The following is a 27,272-nucleotide window of genomic DNA, read 5'->3' on the forward strand; positions in this document are numbered from 1 at the left end:
TTTGGTTATGATTTATATTTTAATTACCTTTGAAGCAAGTTCCTAAACATCTAATTTCATGTTTACTTCCATCAAACAGATATTGGATTAAGTATAGACCGTAATCCATTTTATTACAGTATTATCATGTGACCTTCAAAGGGAGACAATAAAACAGGTCACATTTAATTTTGCCAGTTGGTCTCTTAATCCAGCATGAAACTAAAACTAGTACATTAAATAGCATTTGGGAGGGAAAATACTGTCACATATGAGAGGGGGCTGCTTAATTCAGGTGGTTACTAAGGCAGGGTTGACTGTACTAGACAAGTTTAAAATTTAAAGATATGTCTATGAAAATGCTTGAATTCATTTTCTTTTGGAAATAGGGATTTTAATTCTGAGAAGAGTTTATATACATTTACATGTATATCTTTGCATTAAGAACAGAGTTCAATGGTACAAAGGTATTTTTTTCACAAAATTCAAAGTACCATATGTACAAATGTAGAACACAGATAAAAAAACATGTTTGAGTATTGACACTTTTAAACCTGACTTCCATTCCTTTTTAATAAGCTTTTTACTTAACAACTGACTTTCTTAAGTCATCCTTGATATTACATTCAACTCATCTGACAGTTTAATTCATGAAGTTAAAAAGTCTTAATATTTGCTGAATAGAAAATGGATATACAGAAAATCAATTTTGTGCATACATTTGTACATACATTGACGAATACCTACAGTCGATTTAACTACGCTTCACTTAATCGACCAATGGTATCTGATGATGTTGTATGTAGCAACGGAATCATTCTACTATTAAATGAATTAATGATAAAGACAGTCAGTTTTATCATAAGACACATAGATATATAATTATGTCAAACTCAAACTAACACATTGCAAAAAAGTGTGAATAATTTCAAAATCACAGACGAGATTAATAAAAGGGATTAACATAATGATCAATTAAATTGATCACGTCACAAATCAAATATAAGATCATTAATCTTGTGTCTCAATTAAAACAGATAAATCACAAAAGCATAATTGTTATATGTCAATCAAGTGATTCAGAATATCAATTCTGCCCTTCCCCCTCCAAACATGTATATATTTATGCATGGAAGTTATTTTTCAGTCATGAAAAGTCCATGCACGCCAACAGAATACTGACTATAGCTGTTTAGAAAAAATCTAGTAAGAGGAGGAGACATCTAGGTGGTAAGCCTGTACTGACTTCATTAGTCAGCAGTAACTTCTACTCCTCCTGAAGAAACGAAGCAATAGCAATATTACTACCAAGCTCTATACATAATTATCAAAAATGGTGACCCTTATCTGATGTCCGTGGTGGAGAGATTGAATTTTGTACAAACTGAAAAGAGACAGCCAACCCTGTTTGTTCGGCCTTGATAGGGTGTAATCCCATCAACGCCACAATAAGCAAAAACTCGAGTCAACAGTACTTTTACTCCACAGAACTCCAAACCTACCATCACTGCCTGTTGTGACTCACCACATCATTGATTTTGTACATACTGATGTAAATAGAATGTGTAATTTTGTAACTCTAAAATAATATTGTTTTTCATACAATTCTTAGAAATAGACATTTTCTCTAAAATGACTAATGCCATCAAAAGATGATTAAGATACCTTTTGAATATTAAGAAAAAAAATACATAGTTAAGGTTTAAAAATATTTCTTAATATTTTACCCTCCTTTCTAAGTTTGCTATTCTGGAGTATTCTGTGGAAATTTATTAATGTCCAAACAGTGGAAATTTATTAATGTCCAAACAGCTTACAACGTGTTACACACCTCCACACTGGTATCACAATATGCTTAAACATAAACAAAGCTAAAAACCAGTCAAATCCAAAAGGACTATATACAATAATTCAAAAATATCTTCAACACACCTTTAGGTACCTACTACACATATAAGCATGACTTTTTATAACTACAAGTATGTACAAATTGTATACCGGTATCCATTACAACTGATATTGAAAAAATAGCCTGCATATCAATTTTCCTCAATTTTGCCTTTAAAATTCATGTTTAAGAGTGTAGGCTCCCTGCATTGAAATGCAATTTCAACACAGAATTTATCTGCTCTACAATGGGGTCAAACCATCCCATTGTTGAACATAATTAAACGATATTTGTCTTTGTTATTCTGTAAAAATTGAGAATGTAACATTTTGTGATATTGAAACTTCTTATAACAGTCAGTCTGAGAAGTGCTACTTGCAATGGTTTGCCATATTGAAGACCAAATTCTCAACAAGGACACATACTGGCACAAATTCGCTCATTTTTTGCCTTTCTTCTTCCCTTTCTTGGGTTGTGGTTCACATTGCGGCTTTGCTGGTTTAGCCTTGGTTTTTTGCTTATACTCTTTAATGGCTTCCTTGCTAATCTTTCCATTGACTTCCTCAAATATGAACTTTTTGTATTTTTTATCCTGACCACCGAAATCTACCATCAGATTGTATGCCTTGAGAATGGCTACACATCTATCCATCTCCTTCATCTCATTACCCTGGGTTATTGGAGCTGTAAAGTCTTTGGGCCAAGTATCCGGACAGAACTTCACATCCCCAAAGGATTTCATATCGCCCTCTCCTCCGTCCTTCATCATTTCATACACAACCTGAATCATTTTCAAAATAAAATATTAGCAATTTTCAAAATGAAATAATAGCAATTTTCAAAATAAAATATTAGCAATTTTCAAAATATAATAATAGCAATTATCAAAATAAAATATTAGCAATTTTCAAAATAAAATAATAGCAATTTTCAAAATAAAATATTAGCAATTTCTCCTGAATTACAGGATTTCTTATAAATACAAGAACAAATGTATTTACTTTCAAATTCTTGTGCTAAAATAACTCTTTAAGTGAAAACATTTTTTGTCATTATCATCGCGATCTTATGCACAGCTACTTTGAATCAAATAGAGAATTTGTACATTTTAAGCTTATAGTAGGACGGATTTTATGATCGTTAGTGTTTTCATAAGCAGTTTCTTTTTAATATGTACATGTTTTTGTATATATTTTTTTCATTATCTTATAATACAAAATGTACTTTTAAATTATTATATACCATGTTATAATGTTATGATATAGATGAATTTAAAACAGATAAAAGATACTGTATTTCCCTAACCTTTGTATCATAGATGTTTGTGTTATCAAGAAGAACTTCAAACTTCTCGAACAGGGTTTTAGATGCGTTGCCACAACCGTGGAAAACCTGTGAACACATGAAAATACACAAGCTAAAACTTTTATGATGACAAAGCTAGCCCTAACACACAGTCAAACTAAACATGTTATTGGTACCTGTCAGATTATGCTCATTTTTCTTATTTTTGAAAGAAAATGGGTGCAACAAGTGACTTTGTGATACACAAGATATGATTATAGTCAAATATGCCTGTTATACTTCGCATATACATGTATTCAATATGACTGTCTGACTACCATTTTGTTTTCTAATCAATCTCAAAATTAAACATGCAAGACAACGGCCTAAGTATATTGAATTTAGTGATAATAAGAATTGTTTACAAATGGATTGTCCACAGATGAAAGGTGATTTGAACATCTGAAGATGAAGGGCAAACAAATCATTTTACCTTTGGAAAGTCTCTGGACCTGAGAAGATCGCTTAGCTTGCCTTCTTTCATCATAGATGGATTCTCATTCACAAGGAACAGGTAGCATTTCTCCTTGTCCACACACATGATGTGGGATATACTGCCATCCTCTTCCCCCAAGTTGTCTCCATAACAACAAACAGCTACAGGTGACTCTTTCTCCAAAATATTATCCACAGCACTCACACTCAATTGATTGTCATAGATTCGTGTAATCTCATAGTCTGTTAAACACAAAATAAGACATTTCAAGATAGGTCCATTGCTGACAAAGAGTAATTATGACTGACAAAAGGCCACTAAGAATAGGTCACTTAAGACTTCATCCCAGGTGACCTTAAAAGCTTCTAATGCAAAATTAGAACAAACTTTATGTGTTATGGAGTGATGGTTGCCTAAGTAAATTACATGCTCGTCCCGTTCAAATTTTATTTCATGTGATGTCCTTTTAAGTTGTACTCCAGATACTGTCAACAACAGTGCTCCCTTGATCAAGATATTCTATGATTTTATTATACTTTTTTTTTCTGTGATTTTTTCATTGATCACATTCCCTCTGATGTTAGTCAAGGTTCTCAAATTTTGGTTCAACTGTTTTGTAAAAAAAAATCTCTTACAGTTACATGAATGTAAATAGCCATAACTAATAATGTAAAAATGAAAAATAACAAGAGGCCCATGGGCCTTAACGGTCACCTGAGTTTTGATATATTTTGGCAGATTTGATTCCAGGGACTTCAATTTAATGTCAATGCCCCAGCATGCTAAATACCCAATATCTGGTCTCTGGGCCTCTTTCTTAGAGGGATGATTTTGTTTAAAGATTTTATCATATTTGATCCCTGTGACCTTGAATGAAGGTCAATGTCATTTATTTGAAAAATCTTGATACAGTGTAACCCTTCACTCCAGCATGTTAAAGGATCAAAATCAGAGCTTTGGACCTTTTGCTTAATGAAAAGAAGTTGTTTAAAGATTTTAGTATATTTGACCCATGTAACCTTGAATGACGGTCAAAGTCATTCATTAGAACAATCTTGATAGCCCTTCACCCAAGCATGATAAATGCCCAATATCAAGTCTCTAAGCCTCTTGGTTAGTAAGAAGAAGTTTAAAATGTAAATTGTTTACGAAAGGACGACACACGATGGACGATGATGCACAAAGGCGATTAGAATCAGTCACTTGAGACTTTGTCTGCAGTCTCAAGTAATCTAAAAAGTAAGTTGACCATAACGAAAATAAGAACTTGACTAGCATGATAACTGTCTTTATACAACTATATACTTAATTACAGTTCTATATATGCATCTGATTAATAAGGGTAAATGAACAGAAATTAATTTATGACTTAAAGACACAATATCTTAATACACTATAACATTACAACCCCCCCACCCCACGATACATTGATCGGGACATGAAAATTAAACTATACCCAAGCACATCACATTTCAAGGTAATGAAGACAACTGCTAAATTAAACGAAATGTTTTCTTTTGTTGATTATTCTATATGGTGTAAGTTAAAGCTATATGGTGTAAGTTAAATGTCTGACTCACAAGATAATATAGGTGGCAAGTTAGAGCTATCACATGATAAATGTACATAGTATTGTGCTCCACATAAAAACATGTTAACTTTGCTTCTGTAGAAATAATCTGTGATGACTTACAATAAAACTTTCTCAGAGTAATCATGAAAAAGATTTTACCAAGGGAGATAACTACTTACCCTCCTCCACTTTAACATCTGATGCGGTCTCATATTGGTCATCATCATCGTCATCATCAGAGTAAGAAACAATAGGCCCAGGTTGGCTGAGTTTCAAATTATCTGGTGGAGTGTTGACTGCTGTTTTTTCATTTTCTGGTGGAGTGTCGACAGCCGTTTTTTCATTTTCTGTTGGAGTGTCAAGAGCCGTTTTTTCATTTTCTGGTGGAGTGTTGACAGCCGTTTTTTCATTTCTCAAACTTCTAGCTTCTGATATATCTTCTGATGAGTCTTTTTCGTCGAGAAACATTACATCTAAGTCAAAGTCTACTTCTTCGTTTCTCGTATCTTCCTTCTTTTCCTTCTTCTGGTTATGTCCTGCTTTTTTCTTTCCTCCCTCGTTGTCTTCCTCACGTTCACGCTTTTTGGCTTTGTTCTTTTTCCTCCCTTTAGGAGGGGATCCTTTGGCACTGTCCTTAGTTATACTCTTGTCAAATTGCAGCATATGTCCTGGAATGGATGGAATTAAGAAGTACATAATATATTACTCAGTGACTTCTACCTCTTGGCTTAATGCTATTTATTTATTATACACTCAACTGTGAGATTCCCCCTATTATTGCTCACATGCTATGACAATTCATTATCCAATTGTTCATTTAGAAACAACTGGTTTGAGAGCATTCTCCCTATATTGCAACCTTTACTTTTATGTTAATGATTTAACCTTTAAATCCTGTGACCTCTTCCTTGTAGTTGTACAAACGAGTTATTTTATACACCGCTGTGCACTGTTGTGACATGATGGTGCCCATCAGTGAATAATCTTAAATAGAGGTTCTTCTACGAGTGGGGATTGTTTATCATTTTTATCCAACTCGAGATAGTTAATTTTCTAATTTTGAAAAGACAGGAGCTTTAGCGAGTGTCTATTTAAAATTAGAAAATTAACTAACAAGAGTTGGATAAAAATGATAAACAATCGTCACGAGTCTGAAAACTTGTTTATCCCATAACTTCTTTACTTACAAATGTAAGCTTGTCAAGTTCACACATTCTCCCAACCTAGCAACTAAATTCTGTGAACCTAATCACTATGCGACAAAATATAGTTCGCTATGAACGAAAGCTTATCATCTACTCTAGATGCACGAGTCATATCTTTTGTACTATACAAATGTATTTGTAAATGATATAATTTTACACAACGAAATTCTAGTTTGACAATGTGTCTGTGTGATTTATTAATAGGTAACTTGTTTAAATGACTCTGCTCAAATATATTTGAAGACAAATGTCACCGCTAAATATTAGACTAATCATTGTCAGATTCAATTATCGGTCCTTTCCTGGATTCCATAGGTACGCTATTACTTGTTATTATGATGTTAAATGTTCATTCTGAGATTTATTCATTCAAGACACTGTGCATTTCAACAAATATTTTGGAAACCGAGCTGGAGTGCTGAGCAATATATATTTCACGTTTGTCAGTGTGTTACATGAAATCTCACTTTACTGACACAAGACAAATGTTCCAAAATGATTTTTGTGTTTGGGATACATATATATATTTGTAATAAAGGTAAGTGGAATGAATAGAAAGTGTTTATTCTTTGATTTTTTTTTTGTTGGTGCAATATTCGTACCAAATGACACTGAACTATTTATATAGCTTCTACTATACCAAGATAAGGGAAGCTCTAGGCTTAGGCCTATGTTAGATGCCCCGACTGTTTCTTGGAAATGACTACGATTAGGGACAACGATTTAACCATTTTGTATCACATTTGTTTATTGTTTTGAAAATTCATTCATGGCTATCGGGGTCCATTGCATATCGAGAATCAAGGGGGAGGTAGGGTGTCAATTTTGGTTCGCTATAATGGATGCAATATTTCGCTTCGGTGCGTCGTCTATTTTACCAGCATCAAATCTTATTTTGTAAGACCAAAACCCCAGATTAATCAACTTTTCCATGAGGACACCCGCCTCAGCCAATTATGCTAATGGTGACCACCGGCAAATTTACAAAATGTGTCCATGTTGATTTTTTGAAGACAATGTTGATCTTTTGAAGACAGACGACAAAAAAGTGAGAGTAGTATCGTCCATGGTCAAAGACTAGTTAGCCAATCAGATTTGTTGGGGGTCACAAATGACCAATCGGAGGCTTAGACAGTGGTTTTACACCGCGGTGTGTAAACAAACTCAATAAACACACTGCTACAAATTTTATCACATGCCTTATCAGTTGTGAAACAATCATAGTTATAGGATAAAAGATATTCAACCATTTGAAATCAGGTCAGGTTTGATGGGAACATGATCATGCTTGATTGACAAATGTGGTGCTGCACTTAATTCATAACTGCTCCAATCTTTTCAAATTTTGTTAATATGTGCTAAGATTTGAACTTACCAAAATTTCTATTTTTACAGTATCTTGTAGAAGTGAATTTGAATTAGAAGGATGTAATCTTATGACCTTTTAGGTTATATGACCTGATAAGATCTTATGAGTCAGAGACTTACTTAGGTATCTTTTAGGTTATATGACCTGACCTTATGAGACTCACTTGGGTATCTTTGTATAAGACTCACTTGGGTATCTTTGTATAAGACTTACCTGTGTATCTTTGTATAAGACTCACTTGGGTATCTTTGTATAAGACTTACCTGTGTATCTTTGTATAAGACTCACTTGGGTATCTTTGTATAAGACTTACCTGTGTATCTTTGTATAAGACTCACTTGGGTATCTTTGTACAAGACTTACTTGGGTATCTTTGTATAAGACTTACCTTGGTATCTTTGTATAAGACTCACTTGGGTATCTTTGTATAAGACTTACTTGGGTATCTTTGTATAAGACTTACTTGGGTATCTTTGTATAAGACTTACCTGAGTATCTTTGTATAAGAATTACCTGGGTATCTTTGTACAAGGCTTACCTGGGTATCTTTGTACAAGACTTACTTGGGTATCTTTGTATAAGACTTACCCGAGTATCTTTGTATAAGACTTTCCTGGATATCTTTGTATAAGACTTACTTGGGTATCTTTGTATAAGACTTACTTGGATATCTTTGTATAAGACTTACCTGAGTATCTTTGTATAAGACTTACCTGGGTATCTTTGTATAAGACTTACCTGGGTATCTTTGTATAAGACTTACGTGGGTATCTTTGTATAAGACTTACTTGGGTATCTTTGTATAAGACTTACTTGAGTTTCTTTGTATAAGACTTACTTGCAATGGATATCTTTGTATAAGACTTTCTTGGGTTTCTTTGCATAAGACTTACTTGGGTATCTTTGTATAAGACTTACTTGGGTATCTTTGTATAAGACTTACCTGGGTATCTTTGTATAAGACATTACTTAGATATCTTTATATAAGACTTACTTGGGTATCTTTGTATAAGACTTACTTGGGTTTCTTTGTATAAGACTTACTTGGGTATCTTTGTATAAGACTTACCTGGGTATCTTTGTATAAGAATTACTTGGGTATCTTTGTATAATACTTACTTGGGTATCTTTGTATAAGACTTACTTGGGTATCTTTGTATAAGACTTACTTGGATGTCTTTGTATAAGACTTACTTGGGTGTCTTTGTATAAGACTTTCTTGGGTATCTTTGTATAAGACTTACTTGGGTTTCTTTGTATAAGACTTACTTGGGTATCTTTGTATAAGACTTACCTGGGTATCTTTGTATAAGACTTACTTGGGTATCTTTGTATAAGACTTACTTGGGTATCTTTGTATAAGACTTACCTGCAGGGTTTCTTTGTATAAGACTTACCTGGGTATCTTTGTATAAGAATTACCTGGGTATCTTTGTATAAGACTTTCTTGGATATCTTTGTATAAGACTTCCTTGGGTTTCTTTGTATAAGATTTACTTGGGTATCTTTGTATTAGACTTACCTGGGTATCTTTATATAAGACTTACTTGGGTATCTTTGTAGAAGACTTACTTGGGTATCTTTGTATAAGACTTACTTGGATATCTTTGTATAAGACTTACTTGGGTTTCTTTGTAGAAGACTTACTTGGGTTTCTTTGTATAAGACTTACTTGGGTATCTTTGTATAAGACTTACATGGGTATCTTTGTATAAGACTTACTTGGATATCTTTGTATAAGACTTACTTGGGTATCTTTGTATAAGACTTACTTGGGTATCTTTGTATAAGACTTACTTGGGTATCTTTGTATAAGACTTACCTGGGTATCTTTGTATAAGACTTACTTGGATATCTTTGTTTAAGACTTACTTGGGTATATTTGTATAAGACTTACCTGGGTATCTTTGTATAAGAGTATAAGACTTACTTGGGTATCTTTGAATGACAGCTTCAAAGTAAGCGGGATAGATGATGCCGTCACTGTCTCCTTCACACAGAATTACATTGTTGGCTGAACGGAAAAACTTGAGCCCATCTGTAAATTACAAAAAGTGTAGATAATCAGTAACTTGTCATTTCCAAAATCCAAAGGACATGTAAGTTCTTGGTGCACAAATTCATATACTGTATGTACATGATGAATTAACATGTGTACATCGTTTGACAATATATACAGGGTGTATTTAGCATTTTTATTAATTGATAAATGGTGCATTTGTGTATACATGATTTATAAATATGTACGTTGTGTATTAAAATGTACATGGTGTATTAAAATGTACATGGTGTATTCAATTGTACATTTGTGTGTAAATAATAAATATATAAAGTACTTATTGTATCTATCATAATATAAACTTTGTGTATAAAAAAATATACAGGTATACACTGTGACTAATTGATAACATTTGTAACATTTATACATACCAGCGAGGGCTTTCTTCATATCCAGTATAATAATCACTTCACAGGACGACCTCATACCTAAAACAGAGGGACATTTCTATCAACACAGATTGATCAACAGGCCTGAGTTATAAGTTACATATGATCTATGTGGTTGTAAAAACCAAGACAGCACCACAAGTGATACAAATCCTCACATGCCAATCAAAAAAAAGTTCCGAGACCAACTGGTATGCAATCTATATTAATTAAATTAAAATGCATTACAAAATGAGCTTGATCTTCACTGAAAAACATTTTTATACCTGGATAGTAATGGTGCTTTTCACCATGGCCTTGGTACCCTGAAATATGACTTCATGTTTCAGGATGCCAAGGTCAAGGACAAAGTCTAAGGTATTCTCATACTTGAAGGATATAATAAGTTTGATTGAAGTGCATTAAATAATTTTATCAAATTTTCAATTTTGAATCAGATGCTGGTTGGTCTACATCCTATTGTGTTTAATTCCACTGAACATCAAATTGCACTCTGTGATGATGATGAAACATCATATTGCACACTTGTGCAAGTGTTCTGTCAACAGGCTTGATTCGCATAACTTCAGTCACTCAGACACATCCTGTAAGGTTGCCCAAGAGTGCATTATGATGTTTTATCAAAGATGTAGTATTTATGACAATGAATATCTCCAGTTTGCTTACCTTTCACAAACTGGAGATTTTATATGATGATATTTTTTAACCAAGTACAATGCTTGTGCCAATATAAAGACTGATATTGGTTATCTGAACTCTATGAATCATTATATCCATCAAAACTAAGTGTTATAAAACAGCTGTGGTTCATCTTGTAATACCACTGGTTACCTGTGGTTCATCTTGTAATACCACTGGTTACCTGTGGTTCATCTTGTTATACCACTGGTTACATGTGGTTTACCTTGTTATACCACTGGTTACCTGTGGTTCATCTTGTGATACCACTGGTTACCTGTGGTTCACCTTGTAATACCACTGGTAACCTGTGGTTCACCTTGTTATACCACTGGTTACCTGTGGTTCATCTTGTGATACCACTGGTTACCTGTGGTTCACCTTGTAATACCAATGGTTACCTGTGGTTCACCTTGTAATACCACTGGTTACCTGTGCTTCACCTTGTGATACCACTGGTTACCTGTGGTTCACCTTGTAATACCACTGGTTACCTGTGGTTAACCTTGTGATACCACTGGTTACCTGTTGTTCACCTTGTAATACCACTGGTAACCTGTGGTTCACCTTGTTATACCACTGGTTACCTGTGGTTCACCTTGTAATACCACTGGTTACCTGTGGTTCACCTTGTAATACCACTGGTAACCTGTGGTTCACCTTGTTATACCACTGGTTACCTGTGGTTCATCTTGTTATACCACTGGTTACCTGTGGTTCATCTTGTAATACCAATGGTTACCTGTGGTTAACCTTGTAATACCACTGGTTACCTGTGGTTCACCTTGTGATACCACTGGTTACCTGTGGTTCACCTTGTAATACCACTGTCTACCTGTGGTTAACCTTGTGATACCACTGGTTACCTGTGGTTAACCTTGTGATACCACTGGTTACCTGTGGTTCACCTTGTGATACCACTGGTAACCTGTGGTTAACCTTGTGATACCACTGGTAACCTGTGGTTAACCTTGTGATACCACTGGTTACCTGTGATTCATCTTGTGATACCACTGGTTACCTGTGGTTCACCTTGTAATACCAATGGTTACCTGTGGTTCACCTTGTAATACCACTGGTTACCTGTGCTTCACCTTGTGATACCACTGGTTACCTGTGGTTCACCTTGTAATACCACTGGTTACCTGTGATTCATCTTGTGATACCACTGGCTACCTGTGGTTCACCTTGTAATACCACTGGCTACCTGTGGTTAACCTTGTGATACCATTGGTAACCTGTGGTTCACCTTGTTATACCACTGGTTACCTGTGGTTAACCTTGTGATACCACTGGTAGCCTGTGGTTCACCTTGTAATACCACTGGTTACCTGTGGTTCACCTTGTAATACCACTGGTTACCTGTGGTTCATCTTTTAATACCAATGGTTACCTGTAGTTCACCTTGTGATACCACTGGTTACCTGTGGTTCACCTTGTTATACCACTGGTTACCTGTGCTTCACCTTGTTATACCACTGGTTACCTGTGATTCATCTTGTGATACCAATGGTTACCTGTGGTTCACCTTGTAATACCACTGGTTACCTGTGGTTAACCTTGTAATACCAATGGTTACCTGTGCTTCACCTTGTTATACCAATGGTTACCTGTAGTTCACCTTGTGATACCACTGGTTACCTGTGGCTCACCTTGTTATACCACTGGTTACCTGTGCTTCACCTTGTTATACCACTGGTTACCTGTGCTTCACCTTGTGATACCACTGGTAACCTGTGGTTAACCTTGTGATACCACTGGTTACCTGTGATTCATCTTGTGATACCACTGGTTACCTGTGGTTCATCTTTTAATACCAATGGTTACCTGAAGTTCACCTTGTGATACCACTGGTTACCTGTGGTTCACCTTGTTATACCACTGGTTACCTGTGCTTCACCTTGTTATACCACTGGTTACCTGTGATTCATCTTGTGATACCAATGGTTACCTGTGGTTCACCTTGTAATACCACTGGTTACCTGTGGTTAACCTTGTAATACCAATGGTTACCTGTGGTTCACCTTGTAATACCACTGTCTACCTGTGGTTAACCTTGTGATACCACTGGTTACCTGTGGTTCACCTTGTGATACCACTGGTTACCTGTGGTTCACCTTGTGATACCACTGGTAACCTGTGGTTAACCTTGTGATACCACTGGTAACCTGTGGTTAACCTTGTGATACCACTGGTTACCTGTGATTCATCTTGTGATACCACTGGTTACCTGTGGTTCACCTTGTAATACCAATGGTTACCTGTGGTTCACCTTGTAATACCACTGGTTACCTGTGCTTCACCTTGTGATACCACTGGTTACCTGTGGTTCATCTTGTAATACCACTGGTTACCTGTGATTCATCTTGTGATACCACTGGTTACCTGTGGTTCACCTTGTAATACCACTGGCTACCTGTGGTTAACCTTGTGATACCACTGGTAACCTGTGGTTCACCTTGTTATACCACTGGTTACCTGTGGTTACTTGTGATACCACTGGTAACCTGTGGTTAACCTTGTGATACCACTGGTAGCCTGTGGTTCACCTTGTAATACCACTGGTTACCTGTGGTTCACCTTGTAATACCACTGGTTACCTGTGGTTCATCTTTTAATACCAATGGTTACCTGTAGTTCACCTTGTGATACCACTGGTTACCTGTGGTTCACCTTGTTATACCACTGGTTACCTGTGCTTCACCTTGTTATACCACTGGTTACCTGTGATTCATCTTGTGATACCAATGGTTACCTGTGGTTCACCTTGTAATACCACTGGTTACCTGTGGTTAACCTTGTAATACCAATGGTTACCTGTGCTTCACCTTGTTATACCAATGGTTACCTGTAGTTCACCTTGTGATACCACTGGTTACCTGTGGCTCACCTTGTTATACCACTGGTTACCTGTGCTTCACCTTGTTATACCACTGGTTACCTGTGCTTCACCTTGTGATACCACTGGTAACCTGTGGTTAACCTTGTGATACCACTGGTTACCTGTGATTCATCTTGTGATACCACTGGTTACCTGTGGTTCATCTTTTAATACCAATGGTTACCTGTAGTTCACCTTGTGATACCACTGGTTACCTGTGGTTCACCTTGTTATACCACTGGTTACCTGTGCTTCACCTTGTTATACCACTGGTTACCTGTGATTCATCTTGTGATACCAATGGTTACCTGTGGTTCACCTTGTAATACCACTGGTTACCTGTGGTTAACCTTGTAATACCAATGGTTACCTGTGGTTCACCTTGTAATACCACTGTCTACCTGTGGTTAACCTTGTGATACCACTGGTTACCTGTGGTTAACCTTGTGATACCACTGGTTACCTGTGGTTCACCTTGTGATACCACTGGTAACCTGTGGTTAACCTTGTGATACCACTGGTAACCTGTGGTTAACCTTGTGATACCACTGGTTACCTGTGATTCACCTTGTTATACCACTGGTTACCTGTGCTTCACCTTGTAATACCAATGGTTACCTGTGGTTCATCTTGCTATACCACTGGTTACCTGTGGTTCACCTTGTGATACCACTGGTTACTTGTGATTCATCTTGTAATACCACTGGTTACTTGTGATTTACTTATTTAAATTCTGGTGGTTACCTAAGTCACAACTTGTAATACTCCTGGCTACCAGAGATAAACCTTGTAATACTGGTGGTTACAAGAGATTCACCTTAAAATAAGGGTGGTTCTCTATGGCAAGTCTGTACTACACCTGTTTTTTTTTTTATTTGTGATTACAACTTGCAAAGTTCCTGGTTACCTGAGGGATGCCATGAAATATTAGCAGTTACCTGAGGTATACCTTGTAGTGCCCCTGGTTACCTAAGTTACACATCGTACTACTTCTGATTACCTGTTTTACACCTTGCAATACCTGTGGTTACCTGAGTTATACCATGTAATACTTGTGGTTACTCAAGATATACCTTGTAATACTTGCAGTTACCTGAGGTATACCTTGTAATGCTTGCAGTTACCTGAGGTATACCTTGTAATACTTGTGGTTACCTGAGGTATACCTTGTAATACTTGCAGTTATCTGAGGTATACCTTGTAATACTTGCAGTTACCTGAGGTATACCTTGTAATACTTGCAGTTACCTGAGGTATACCTTGTAATACTTGTGGTTACCTGAGGTATACCTTGTAATACTTGCGGTTACCTGAGGTATGCCATGTAATACCCCTGGTTACCTAAGTTGCACATTTTAATACTTGCAGTTACCAGAGTTATGCCATGTAATACATGTGATTGCTCAAGGTACACCATGTAATACTTGCGGTTACCTGAGTTATGGTAGTGGTTACCTGAGGTATATCTTGTAATACTGGTACATATGTAAGGTTACTTACCACTGATAACTCCGTTCTCCCCTGGTTCTCCAGCAGCAAAGTGAATATGATTCCTTCCCATTCGACTCAGGCCCTGAAATAATATCAACAGACAAATGAAATACTTTAGCACTTTGTGTTACCACTAATACAGAGTAAGATAGCTAGGACAGACACCAGACACAGATACATGATTCGGGGTATTAAAGGCAGCTAATATTACCGTTCCTTTGATGACTTCCCAGCTCTGGAAGTAAGTACCATGAACGACTTGGTCGGCCTCTTCAGCTGTGGTGATGGGTGTCAGTTCTAAAGATTGTACCTGAAAGTGAAAACTGTGGTAAATATCATGTGGCATTTGATAAATTTCTTCAGTAACTACTTTTGAGTCCATACCTTTCTTCAGTAAATACTTTTGAGTCCATACCTGTCAACTTTTCAAAAACTTTGTAAAACATTTTGACCAAATAACTAACAGGTAAAATTCAAAGTGGCATTTCTTTAAAAACAGTTGAAAATTATAAGCTGGTGACAAACTGAGAAGTGACAGACACTATTTTACGTATAAAATACTGGTTTGTTCCAGTAGTGATATTTCAAGAGGATTCTCAGAATAACCAATACTGTTGTCACACAATCTGCTTTATTTTATGGTCTTTGTTAAGACATTCAATTGAGATGACTTCTAAACTTCTATGGTTGTTCTTCTGATATTAAAGGGAGGTAACTCATATGATGTGCTCTACGGCCTTTTTTTTGAGATGCAGGAAATTCTACTGTTATGGATTTTTCCACGATTCAAGGGAGTTCACTGTATGGGTTGTTCTGACATTTAAGTGAGTTCACTGCTATGGGTTATTCTGACATTTAAGGGAGTTCATTGCTATGGGATGTGTTCTAACATTCAAGGGAGTTCACTGCTATGGGATGCATTCTAACATTCAAGGAGATTCACTGCTATGGGTTGTTCTAACATTCAAGGGTGTTCACTGCTATGGGTTGTTCTAACATTCAAGGGAGTTCACAGCTATGGGTTGTTCTAACATTCAAGGGAGTTCACAGCTATGGGTTGTTCTAACATTCAAGGGGTTCACTGCTATGGGTTGTTCTGACATTCAAGGGAGTTCACAGCTATGGGTTGTTCTGACATTCAAGGGAGTTCACTGCTTTGGGTTGTGTTCTAACATTCAAGGGAGTTCACAGCTATGGGTTGTGTTCTAACATTCAAGGGAGTTCACTGCTATGGGTTGTTCAGACATTCAAGGGAGTTCACTGCTATGGGTTGTTCTAACATTCAAGGGAGTTCACTGCTATGGGTTGTTCTGACATTGAATGGAGTTCACTGCTATGGGTTGTTCTGACATTCAAGGGAGTTCACTACTATGGGTTGTTCTAACATTCAATGGAGTTCACTGCTATGGGTTGTTCTGACATTCAAGGGAGTTCACTGCTATGGGATGTGTTCTGACATTCAAGGGAGTTCACTGCTTTGGGTTGTGTTCTAACATTCAAGGGAGTTCACAGCTATGGGTTGTGTTCTAACATTCAAGGGAGTTCACTGCTATGGGTTGTTCAGACATTCAAGGGAGTTCACTGCTATGGGTTGTTCTAACATTCAAGGGAGTTCACAGTTGTGGAGTGTTCTAACATTCAAGGGAGTTCACTGCTATGGGTTGTTCTGACATTGAATGGAGTTCACTGCTATGGGTTGTTCTGACATTGAATGGAGTTCACTGCTATGGGTTGTTCAGACATTCAAGTGAGTACATTGCTATGGGTTGTTCTAACATTCAATAGAGTTCACTGCTATGGGTTGTTCTGACATTCAATGGAGTTCACAGCTATGGGTTGTTCTGATATTCAAGGGAGTTCACTGCTATGGGATGTGTTCTAACATTCAAGGGGGTTCACTGCTATGGGTTGTTCAGACATTCAAGGGAGTTCACTGCTATGGGTTGTTCTAACATTCAAGGGAGTTCACTGCTATGGGTTGTTCTGACATTGAATGGAGTTCACTGCTATGGGTTGTTCTGACATTCAAGGGAGTTCACTACTATGGGTTGTTCTAACATTCAATGGAGTTCACTGCTATGGGTTGTTCTGACATTCAAGGGAGTTCACTGCTATGGGATGTGTTCTGACATTCAAGGGAGTTCACTGCTTTGGGTTGTGTTCTAACATTCAAGGGAGTTCACAGCTATGGGTTGTGTTCTAACATTCAAGGGAGTTCACTGCTATGGGTTGTTCAGACATTCAAGGGAGTTCACTGCTATGGGTTGTTCTAACATTCAAGGGAGTTCACAGTTGTGGAGTGTTCTAACATTCAAGGGAGTTCACTGCTATGGGTTGTTCTGACATTGAATGGAGTTCACTGCTATGGGTTGTTCTGACATTGAATGGAGTTCACTGCTATGGGTTGTTCAGACATTCAAGTGAGTACATTGCTATGGGTTGTTCTAACATTCAATAGAGTTCACTGCTATGGGTTGTTCTGACATTCAATGGAGTTCACAGCTATGGGTTGTTCTGATATTCAAGGGAGTTCACTGCTATGGGATGTGTTCTAACATTCAAGGGGGTTCACTGCTATGGGTTGTTCTGACATTGAATGGAGTTCACTGCTATGGGATGTGTTCTAACATTCAAGGGAGTTCACAGCTATGGGTTGTTCTGACATTTAAGGGAGTTCACAGCTATGGGTTGTTCTGACATTCAAGGGAGTTCACTGCTATGGGATGTGTTCTAACATTCAAGGGGGTTCACTGCTATGGGTTGTTCTGACATTGAATGGAGTTCACTGCTATGGGTTGTTCTAACATTCAAGGGGGTTCACTGCTATGGGTTGTTCTGACATTGAATGGAGTTCACTGCTATGGGTTGTTCTGACATTTAAGGGAGTTCACTGCTATGGGATGTGTTCTAACATTCAAGGGAGTTCACTGCTATGTGTTGTGTTCTAACATTCAAGGGGGTTCACTGCTATGGGTTGTTCTGACATTGAATGGAGTTCACAGCTATAGGTTGTTCTAACATTCAAGGGAGTTCACTGCTATGGGTTATTCTGACATTCAATGGAGTTCACTGTTATGGGTTGTTCTGACATTCAATGGAGTTCACGTTATGGGTTATTCTAACATTCAAGGGGGTTCACTGTTATGGGTTGTTCTGACATTCAATGGAGTTCACTTTATGGGTTGTTCTAACATTCAAGGGAGTTCACTGCTATGGGTTGTTCTAACATTCAAGGAAGTTCACTGCTATGGGTTGTCCTGTGGTCTATGATAGATTACCTCTATGGTGTGACCCTGATTGGCTCGTATCATCATTCTCTTGTTTTCTGGATCTATCTTGAGAGCAAATCTCTGTTTGTCATTGTTTTCCACAACTCTTTTTACGTCTTCAAATTGAAAGCCTTTCAGGGAAGGAAGTTTTAAGATATCTGCTACATACAAAAATCCTCCTGAAAAATACATAATAAATGGTATTGAAAACAAACCTATTTTTGACAGAGAGCATGCATAAAATGTACAGTGTTTAACATAAAATTACTCAATGTTACTGTATTGATATTTAGAAATGTATGTGGTCTCTTCTTGAACCATAAATAAAACATGTAGTTCCACGGATCTATTTCGATCCAAATGGCAAAATGATAGTCCTGGAGGGGATAAAGTCAGTTAAGTATCTCATAATTGAGAAATAAGCAAATTTCAATAATTATAGTAAAATTGGATAGACTTCAAATTGAGCTGGGTTTGCACACAGTGTTATAATAGTCCCTGTCAGATTAAATGTGGTTTGAAAAGCAATGGTGTTCTTTTCAAATTATATGCTTCAAATGACTAAAGGTAAGGCTTCAACCAAAACCCTGTCTGGATATTTTCCTATATGACTGGCAAGACCTATAATATCAGTTATCCCAAATGAAATTCCTTTAAGAGATTGGGGATCAATACACAAAATTGGTCTGCTGCATGGAGTTTGTATAACTTTGTACAGATAATGCAATGCATACAGCTGCCTTTTTTTAAAACTGTCACTTGTGATAGGTGAATTTTGTACTTATTAGCATTTTATATTCTATTCACAAATTACAGAACCAAAAAATAACACAGTAGCCCCCTGGTACAGATAACAGTAACAGGTCACAGTGACCTACTTTTTGGCACATGACACATCGTCTCACCTAGTTGAACTCATGCATCATGCATGAGGTTCCAACGACAAGGAGATAGAAGCCTGGACAAGATAAAAGTGCGGAAGACAGAAAGACAGAAGATTGGATCGACACAACACAAAACTATACCCCTCCCCCTCAAACACCTGTAGCTCCAGTGGAGGATTAATTAAGAGCCACAGAAAGAAATACTCAACAGATGTTTTCTTGTACATGATGCAATCTAAATACAAATACTTCTCTTTCTTGAACTATTTGAACTTGGGAGAAGACAGACAATAAGGCAATTAAGTGACAAAAATGTTTAGATCACCTTTATTTACTTAGCAATTGTGTAAAGAAGCCATAGTTTTAAAACTCTAAAAATCACCTCCACTAAAAGACACTGTAAAGACTTCAAACATGTGGTCTCTGAGGGACACGTGTGGCTGCATAACAGAAGATGTATACAGTATTTGATCGTTATCATCATAAAGGATAAACAGCTACTTACATTAAATTGACAAATTATCCCTTCTGAACCCTATATGTATAAAAAGAAAGCAGGAAAACTTGTTTAAATGTGAAATGCCACTAACCTGACATCAAGGTGAATCCCTGTCTCTCTGCTCCGTGGCGAAGAAGAAATGACAACTTCTTTGATAAGTCCACATCCGAGTTGTAATCCTGCAAAAATCAAGGTAAAATTAATGTAAATAACTGTTACTTAATTAGCAATTAATGAAAATACAGTTTTGTTGTAATGTTGATTTAATCAAACTGATGCTACACCATCAAAGACAAATGACATTTACTAGTGATATATCTGATACAATGTACATGTAGACTCCTTTGTAACTTCTCCGACTTCTGATTCCAATTGTACTAAGCTAAGTATGGTGATTACTTACCCTTTGTCTCCCACCCCAACCTCCCTGGCTGTTATCCCATTGGGAGCCCCTTGAGCTTGGATTCCTATTCCAATGTCTGCCGTCTGGAGACGTCATCTGATGATGGGATGATTGTGTGTGATCATAGTTGTTTCCCCTTCTATTCCCCCAACTACTACCACCACCACCACCACCACCACCATTATTCCTCGGTCTTCCCTCACTACGAGGAGATTTATTTCTGTGTTTAGGACTTGGACTTCTGTAGTTATGTCCTTGTCCTGCATCGCTATGGAAGTTCTGTCTCCGATCAACATCATTCGATCTTCCTCTGTCCTGAGGAGGACTATGAAATTCTCCATTTGGTTCATAGTTGTATGGCAGCCCTCCATGTTGATGACCCACATATGTTTGATTTTGAGGACCTCCGCTTTCTTGAAAACCATACACTCCTCCTCTTCCTCTTCCCCTGCCTCCTACCCATGGCCTGAAAGATAAAAGTATTAATTTTATAGTAAAAATTGAATATCATTGCATACCTTTTTTATGAAATTTAAGTTAATTTTCAAATTCTTGAACACTACCAAAGGCTTTTGGGGGCCAAAAATGGGCCCCATTCCCAATTGAAACTATTTCGTACTAAGGCCAAATTCCCAAAATTTGCAATTTACTCCTGAAAAAATCTTTCCCAATTCACTAATTTTCTTTCAAAAAAGAGGCAAACAGGCCTCATCCCAAACCAGTGAGAAAAAGCTCTATGAATAATAAGTAGTGACTCTGTTTCAAAATTTTCCACGAACATCAAATATAAAAGGATGTACAGTTGTATCCACAAACTTTTCCCCTTTACTAATTGAAAATCAGCCAATTAAAATACAATGGTCCCCCTCTTATAGAACCACCCATGGGACTGACATGAGGTGGTTTTATAATAGGAGTGGTCTTTCCCGAGAGGACTGATATCAAGAAGGCCAATGCATGTATTTTAGCCATGCCTGTATATATTGAATAACAAGACTGTGATATTTATATGCATTATTTATTGAATAAAATCCATGTCATCAATATTCAATCTCATAGAAGATACATGTACTTTTATATAATTATCTATTTTTAAAATGCTTAGTGCTGAAATTAAAAAAAAAATGATACATGCAATGTGAAGTACATTTGTCAAATGTTTGGTAAAAATGAAAAAGAAATAATTGTTACCAATGCAAACTACAACAATAACATGATAGCCATTTTTTTTGCAATAATCATCCATACGGGTAACTATCCTTTTCCTACAAATTATCAAAATTCTTCATTTTCTCCTCAGGGAGGAACATGACGTCAAGGGGTAGTAATGATATTCCTAATGAAAATTCTGATCATGATTGAATTAATTTCAATGGAGATAATACTGAAAATGTGTTTTGAAGTAGAGTATAGTTTATCCCATCCCCAGGGGGAGACATGAGACCCCAGGGTCATGAAATCCACATTTTTTTTTTTTTTTTTGTAAAGCATCTTCATGAAGAGTATAGTGTATTTGATTCCAGCATATCTGGTTTTGAAGAAGATAGCTGAAATTCTAGTGAATTTGTCCCACCCCCTGTAATTCCCACAATTTTGGTTCATCTTTAATGTACAAATTCCCTTTTCTTCACAGTGTTAAAATTTTTAGTGAATTAATTGTTTATTTGTTTATAAATGACTGACTTGCAATTGGTCAAAGTCCTTTTTGGTTTAAATGAAATCGTAAAATACTGGGCTGAATAAATACAATTAAATATATCTGTCTATATCTGTTAATTTAAAGGGGCTTTAAAACAAATTTATTTACTTCTTGAAGAATGAGTGAGTGGTCTCATGCTGTTAGCTACTATTTTAACAGAAAGCATTTTACATTTATAGTGTTGAGAATCATTATAAATTTCATGATCGATCATCACCATTTATTAAATGACCTATGATTGATTTTTGATCATGAACAGAAAGGGAAATATATCTGCAAAACATCAACCAAAAAAGGGGAAAATGCTGTGGATATGTTTTAGGCATCTGTTTTAAAATGTTGTTTTAATGTATTTTATTTCCATTTACCAGTTATATTGTCCATTTATTAATTGTTGAAGTCAGTTCTTGTTATAGTCAAACCATGATCAATCATAAAAAAATCATGATTGATTAGTCATAGTCTGAGGTAAAACAGCTTACATTGATTAAATTGATTAATTAGAACAGTTAACACTATATACATTTATGATTGGATATGTAAACAATGTCAGCAACTTTTCTGCTACAACATGTACATAGCTAATGCTTAAAAAAATGTGTACATTTACAAGAATAATCAATGATATGATTTTTCCTCCTTAAAACAAGTTATGTATATTATGAAAGTGCTGTATATCTACAAACGAACACTACACAAATAATGATTGTATATAATATTGTAAATATGTTTTCTCTATGCATTATGTTATGAAAAGAGAAATACACTAATTTGAATATGATTGACTGCATTAACTGTGCAGTACGTACACATTAGCAATCATTGCCACTAATTCAGGTACAGTTGAGTGTAAGCTAACCTTTACACCCTAGTGCACTACATTTAAACTAGTAGTGCACTACATTTAAGCTACAGGTATAAACTAGTAGTGCACTACGCCCAGTCAGGTGTGACCACAAATCCCCCTATACAGGTAATGGACAGTGCCACTGGACACCTGTGTTAGATACCTGTAGTTGTTACATACACGTACAGACCTGTGTAAATTGACTGCCTTATTTCTGTCATCCTGACTTTACCAGGTATATTTAAATGCTGATAAAATTTTATCTAAAATTAACTGAAAATAAAATTGGCTGCTGTTCTTAAATGATATATTGCACAAGAGGAATTAAAAACTCTATCAATTGGATTTGTAGTGGTTTTTTTTATCATTACACCTTTTTGAAAAGATTTCATTATAGTGTATGATTAAGGTTTATCTGCCTGATTTCCAAATTTTGATGCTTTTCATTTATCTTTTTAGATGTAGTTAATATACATTTTATATTAATGATTAATTCTACCTTAGGCCTTGATGACTGTTTGTAGATTTGTTCCTCAAGTACACTGTATATATATTTATGTATATTTTAATATTTATTATATATATATTTTATCAGACAAAAATATTTTTAAATTCAATGTATTGTTACTTCACTAATATCTGTTAATTCAACCATGAAATCATTTCATAGTACATAATCAAGAATCTTAAACTTCGAATATGTTCTCATTTATGTACTGTAAAAGACATATAATATCTACACAACAAGTTATGTACATGTACCTGTATGTATAATTGGTACTCTCAGGAAATGCTTGTTGTCACCTGGCCACAACCCCACCTCACCACCACCTTATGGACCTCCATAACACCATGTATCAGATGATCGAGGATCATTCTTAAGGTGTGCCTGTTTTAACACCTGCATGCTATAGCTTTGTCAAGTCCCCAATTACCCCCAGGGGTCCATTTATAGCATGCTGTGCCAGGCTCCTCTGCCTTACCTACCTGTAATTAGCATCTAACACTACCCTTATATTATATGCCTGTGGATGTTATAGTTTTTTGTTTTTTATGAATCATCCAAAAAAATAATCAATTTCTATATACATTATTCTTCACAATAAAGACATTCAATAAATGTAGTTTATATGCTGATTTTCTTTAATTTCAAAAAGAGGTAAAATCCCCATCAGTTATACATTTTAAGGTAAAGAACAATTTATCATTTCCTTAATGCAATAAGGAAACATTTAAATGCTGATCAAAATGTATCCCAAAATTTTGTTTTTAAAAAATATTGCAAAAATCATGTTAGCATGAATTGTAAAAAATACTTAAGGTCCACATGATCACCATGTGTTATAATATATTTGTTAGTAGGTAACTTTAAAGAAGAAAATTATGTATGACATGTACAGCTACAGATACATGAACATTTATGTGTGTTATTATATACACTTAAAACTGTCGCCCTCCCCCTCCCCATGTTTGCCAGTATTTCATCACAAAAATGCCATTAATTGTTCCCTCAGGCTATTATCTCATTCTGTGTTACCTGTAACTGATACATGTACCTGGAATCAGATCCAATATGTTAGATATTCAAAGTATTAGATACCAATACAATACAATACAATACAATACAAAATATTTTATTAACGTGTCACATGTCAATATTACAGATATATAAAATACAGTAGAAGTCATAAAAACTTTACAAGTTGCATTAAAATTATATTAACATCCAGCCAATTTGACTTATGAGACACAATAAAGTAAAAAGTTCTATTAAATATAGGTAAAACAGGATCTTCTGCGATACATCAGATAAAGTGAAGAAGCTAGAATAGGCTGAAGATCATCACTTGTCATAAGATAATGAAATTGTTCATATGGGTTTAATTCTAAAAAGTTTGGACAATAATTGCTAGCTTCACTAAATAAAATTCGCCTAATATCTTAATAAAACTCACAGTCAATTAAAAAATGGCGCTCGTCTTCTACTAATCCTGACTGACATAAAATACATTTCCTCTCATGTAATGCTAAGGGAGGACGAGAATACCGGCCTGTCTCTATTTTCAATTTCAAATTACCACAACGGAACTTGGCTAACGTTTGCCTATGCTTAAAATTTACAACAGTATATATATATGATTCTGGGGTAAAATGTACGGTAAGTACGCAACTTATTTCCATTAGTTTTCCCTATATCATTCTATAGTTCTTGATGCCACTTGTTTTCGTCCTTTGTTTTGAATACACATTTAGCTAAATTCATACAGTAACTCGGAATAGGGCTAGGCGCTAAGAATTCATTAAGATTGTGTTCATTAAAAAGTTTTTCAACACGTTTATCCCAGCTTCCTGTCCTGGTTTTAGACCACTCGTGGAGCTGTTTAACCATACGGTCCTCTGTTGTACCCGCAAGCCTTAACCAGAGTCTACATACTTTGAGTTTTTGCTTGACAGCAGTAGAGTACCATCCAAGATCACCTCTGGTCGCGACATTGGATGCGTTGTTTCCGGTGCCTAGAAAGTATCGACAAGCTTTGTTATGGACAGTTTGTACAAAGCTATAGGTATTTACTCCCCACAATCCCGCGCCGTAGAATAGAACTGGTTCGACTAGAGATTCATACAGATTCTTATAAACACTAAAAGACATCCCTCCAGCGAATCTGAATTTGGCATATAATGCGCCGAGGGCACGACTAGCCGATTTTGAAAGTTCCCGCGCTGCGAATTCCGTCTCCAAGAATTCCGTAAACCAAAAACCGAGATACTTATATCGATTAGTTATGTCTATTTCCAGGTCACCACATTTGAAAGTAAGTTCCGATCTTGGAATAGATTCATGACGAAAGTGTATCACTTTTGTTTTGTCCTGATTAACACACAGCCGCCACCTGCTACTCCAACGATGAAGGCAATCTAGCATCCATTGTAGAGATTGTTCGTCTGGAGCGAGTAATGCTATGTTGTCCGCATATAATAATATGGGTACATGTACAGAAATTTCAACTTTTTCAGTAAAGGAAGATGGAAGGTGTATTACAAGTAACATATACATGTACCTTTGATAATGATAAACTTTAAATTTTGAGATGTAGAACTGTTATGATCACTTAATTACCAGTACATTCAAATAATCTCTTTCTTTACATGTTAAATCAATGTTTAATCAATTTCTGTATGTGTTCACGTTTCTGACTTTAAGCATTGGATGTTTACACATAGAATGTACAACATATATTATGGGCTGAATAAGGTTTTAATAAGCATAATATCACATCAAAAATGAAATTATGAATGTGCTGCTTAATTTAATCTGAAATTAAAACTACAATAAAAATAAATGTTTTAAATTGAAAATGTTCAAGTAACAATATTTGTTTTAAAATGTTTCATTATATATATATTTCAAGTGATGAAAACAAAATTACTGGAATTATACATGTGAAATATATAACTGATTAATCATTTCAAAATATAAAGTAAATTGATTAACAAGAATAGAAAGGTTGAAAATAACCTCAAACTAAACTTCCAAAACCTTTTTGATAACACATTGAATATTACTGCTAGATAGCCTTATATATACAGTACAGGTAAAAATCACAGGTAGCCTTGGGTACTGCCCATTACATGTATGGGAGTTTCGCTGCTCATCGCCTCTAAGGGTGTAGTGCACTACTAGTTTACCTGTAGTTTAAACGTAGGTGTAAAGGTTAGCTTACACTCAACTGTATCTAATTATGTACAGGACCAATAAAAGTATCATTACGTTTCAGTTACACAATGCAATTCAAGATTATCTTTTTATTTGTACTTTTATACTTCAGTTTTCATTTGAGAACGTTATTTGTTACACGACAAACGAAAATGGAAGATTATGTCACCACTGATTGGCAACCAATTATTTTGACCGTTCTGGTCAGAAACAATAAAGTAAGTTTAGAAACAAGTGTAAAAATGATCTAATACTTACCCTTGATAACTCGCCATTATTCTCTGTATCACAGTCCTCGTTGGTTGTTTTAAGATGTTGAAAACACGCACTTTGTCGATGTGGCCGTTGCGTTAGTCTTGTGAAATTCCCAGAAATAGTCGACAAATCGAAAGTAAGTTTCTGAATTACCAGTCATGACATTTAAGTGGAAATAGAATACGTTATTACTTTTACTTTCAGTTTCCTAACAAGAAAAGAAAAGTCCCATCATCATGTTCCAGTAAACAAATTATACGTCTCATGTTTAGAATATTCATACGGCCCCATGCACACCGACAGATCTGAAAATGGCATTTTCTTTTTCGCTGGGTTACTTTCATTTATCGGCACAGGCCGATTTAAATGGTTAGAATGTAATTAAAATATCTATTTTAGTGATCTGGCA

At 35.8% G+C, this 27,272-nt stretch overlaps 1 protein-coding gene across 1 annotated transcript; it reads right to left on the minus strand.

Annotated features, from left to right (window-relative positions):
• Positions 1-27,216, minus strand: LOC117323459. Its single transcript, XM_033878691.1, has 12 exons — positions 26,867-27,216; positions 20,348-20,813; positions 20,036-20,123; positions 18,571-18,740; positions 15,504-15,602; positions 15,302-15,374; positions 10,225-10,281; positions 9,725-9,832; positions 5,400-5,888; positions 3,645-3,889; positions 3,173-3,259; positions 1-2,648 (listed from the first exon to the last, which is right to left on the minus strand). Exons 1-12 carry the CDS (start codon positions 26,881-26,883, stop codon positions 2,307-2,309), a joined length of 2,241 nt encoding a protein of 746 aa, XP_033734582.1. The 5' UTR covers positions 26,884-27,216; the 3' UTR covers positions 1-2,306.
• Positions 27,217-27,272: the final 56 nt, after the last annotated feature.

The sequence above is a fragment of the Pecten maximus genome, chromosome 3 (genome assembly GCF_902652985.1).
Source record: "Pecten maximus chromosome 3, xPecMax1.1, whole genome shotgun sequence".
NCBI lineage: Eukaryota > Metazoa > Mollusca > Bivalvia > Pectinida > Pectinidae > Pecten > Pecten maximus.

Bases quoted from the DNA above. Each gene is read 5' to 3' on its own strand.
- LOC117323459 (XM_033878691.1), bottom strand. The intron at 20,124-20,347 runs GTAAGTAATCAC...TGATTTTTGCAG, and splicing joins GTTGGGGTGGGAGACAAAGG to GATTACAACTCGGATGTGGA. The intron at 15,375-15,503 runs GTAATATTAGCT...ATATTATTTCAG, and splicing joins GGGAAGTCATCAAAGGAACG to GGCCTGAGTCGAATGGGAAG.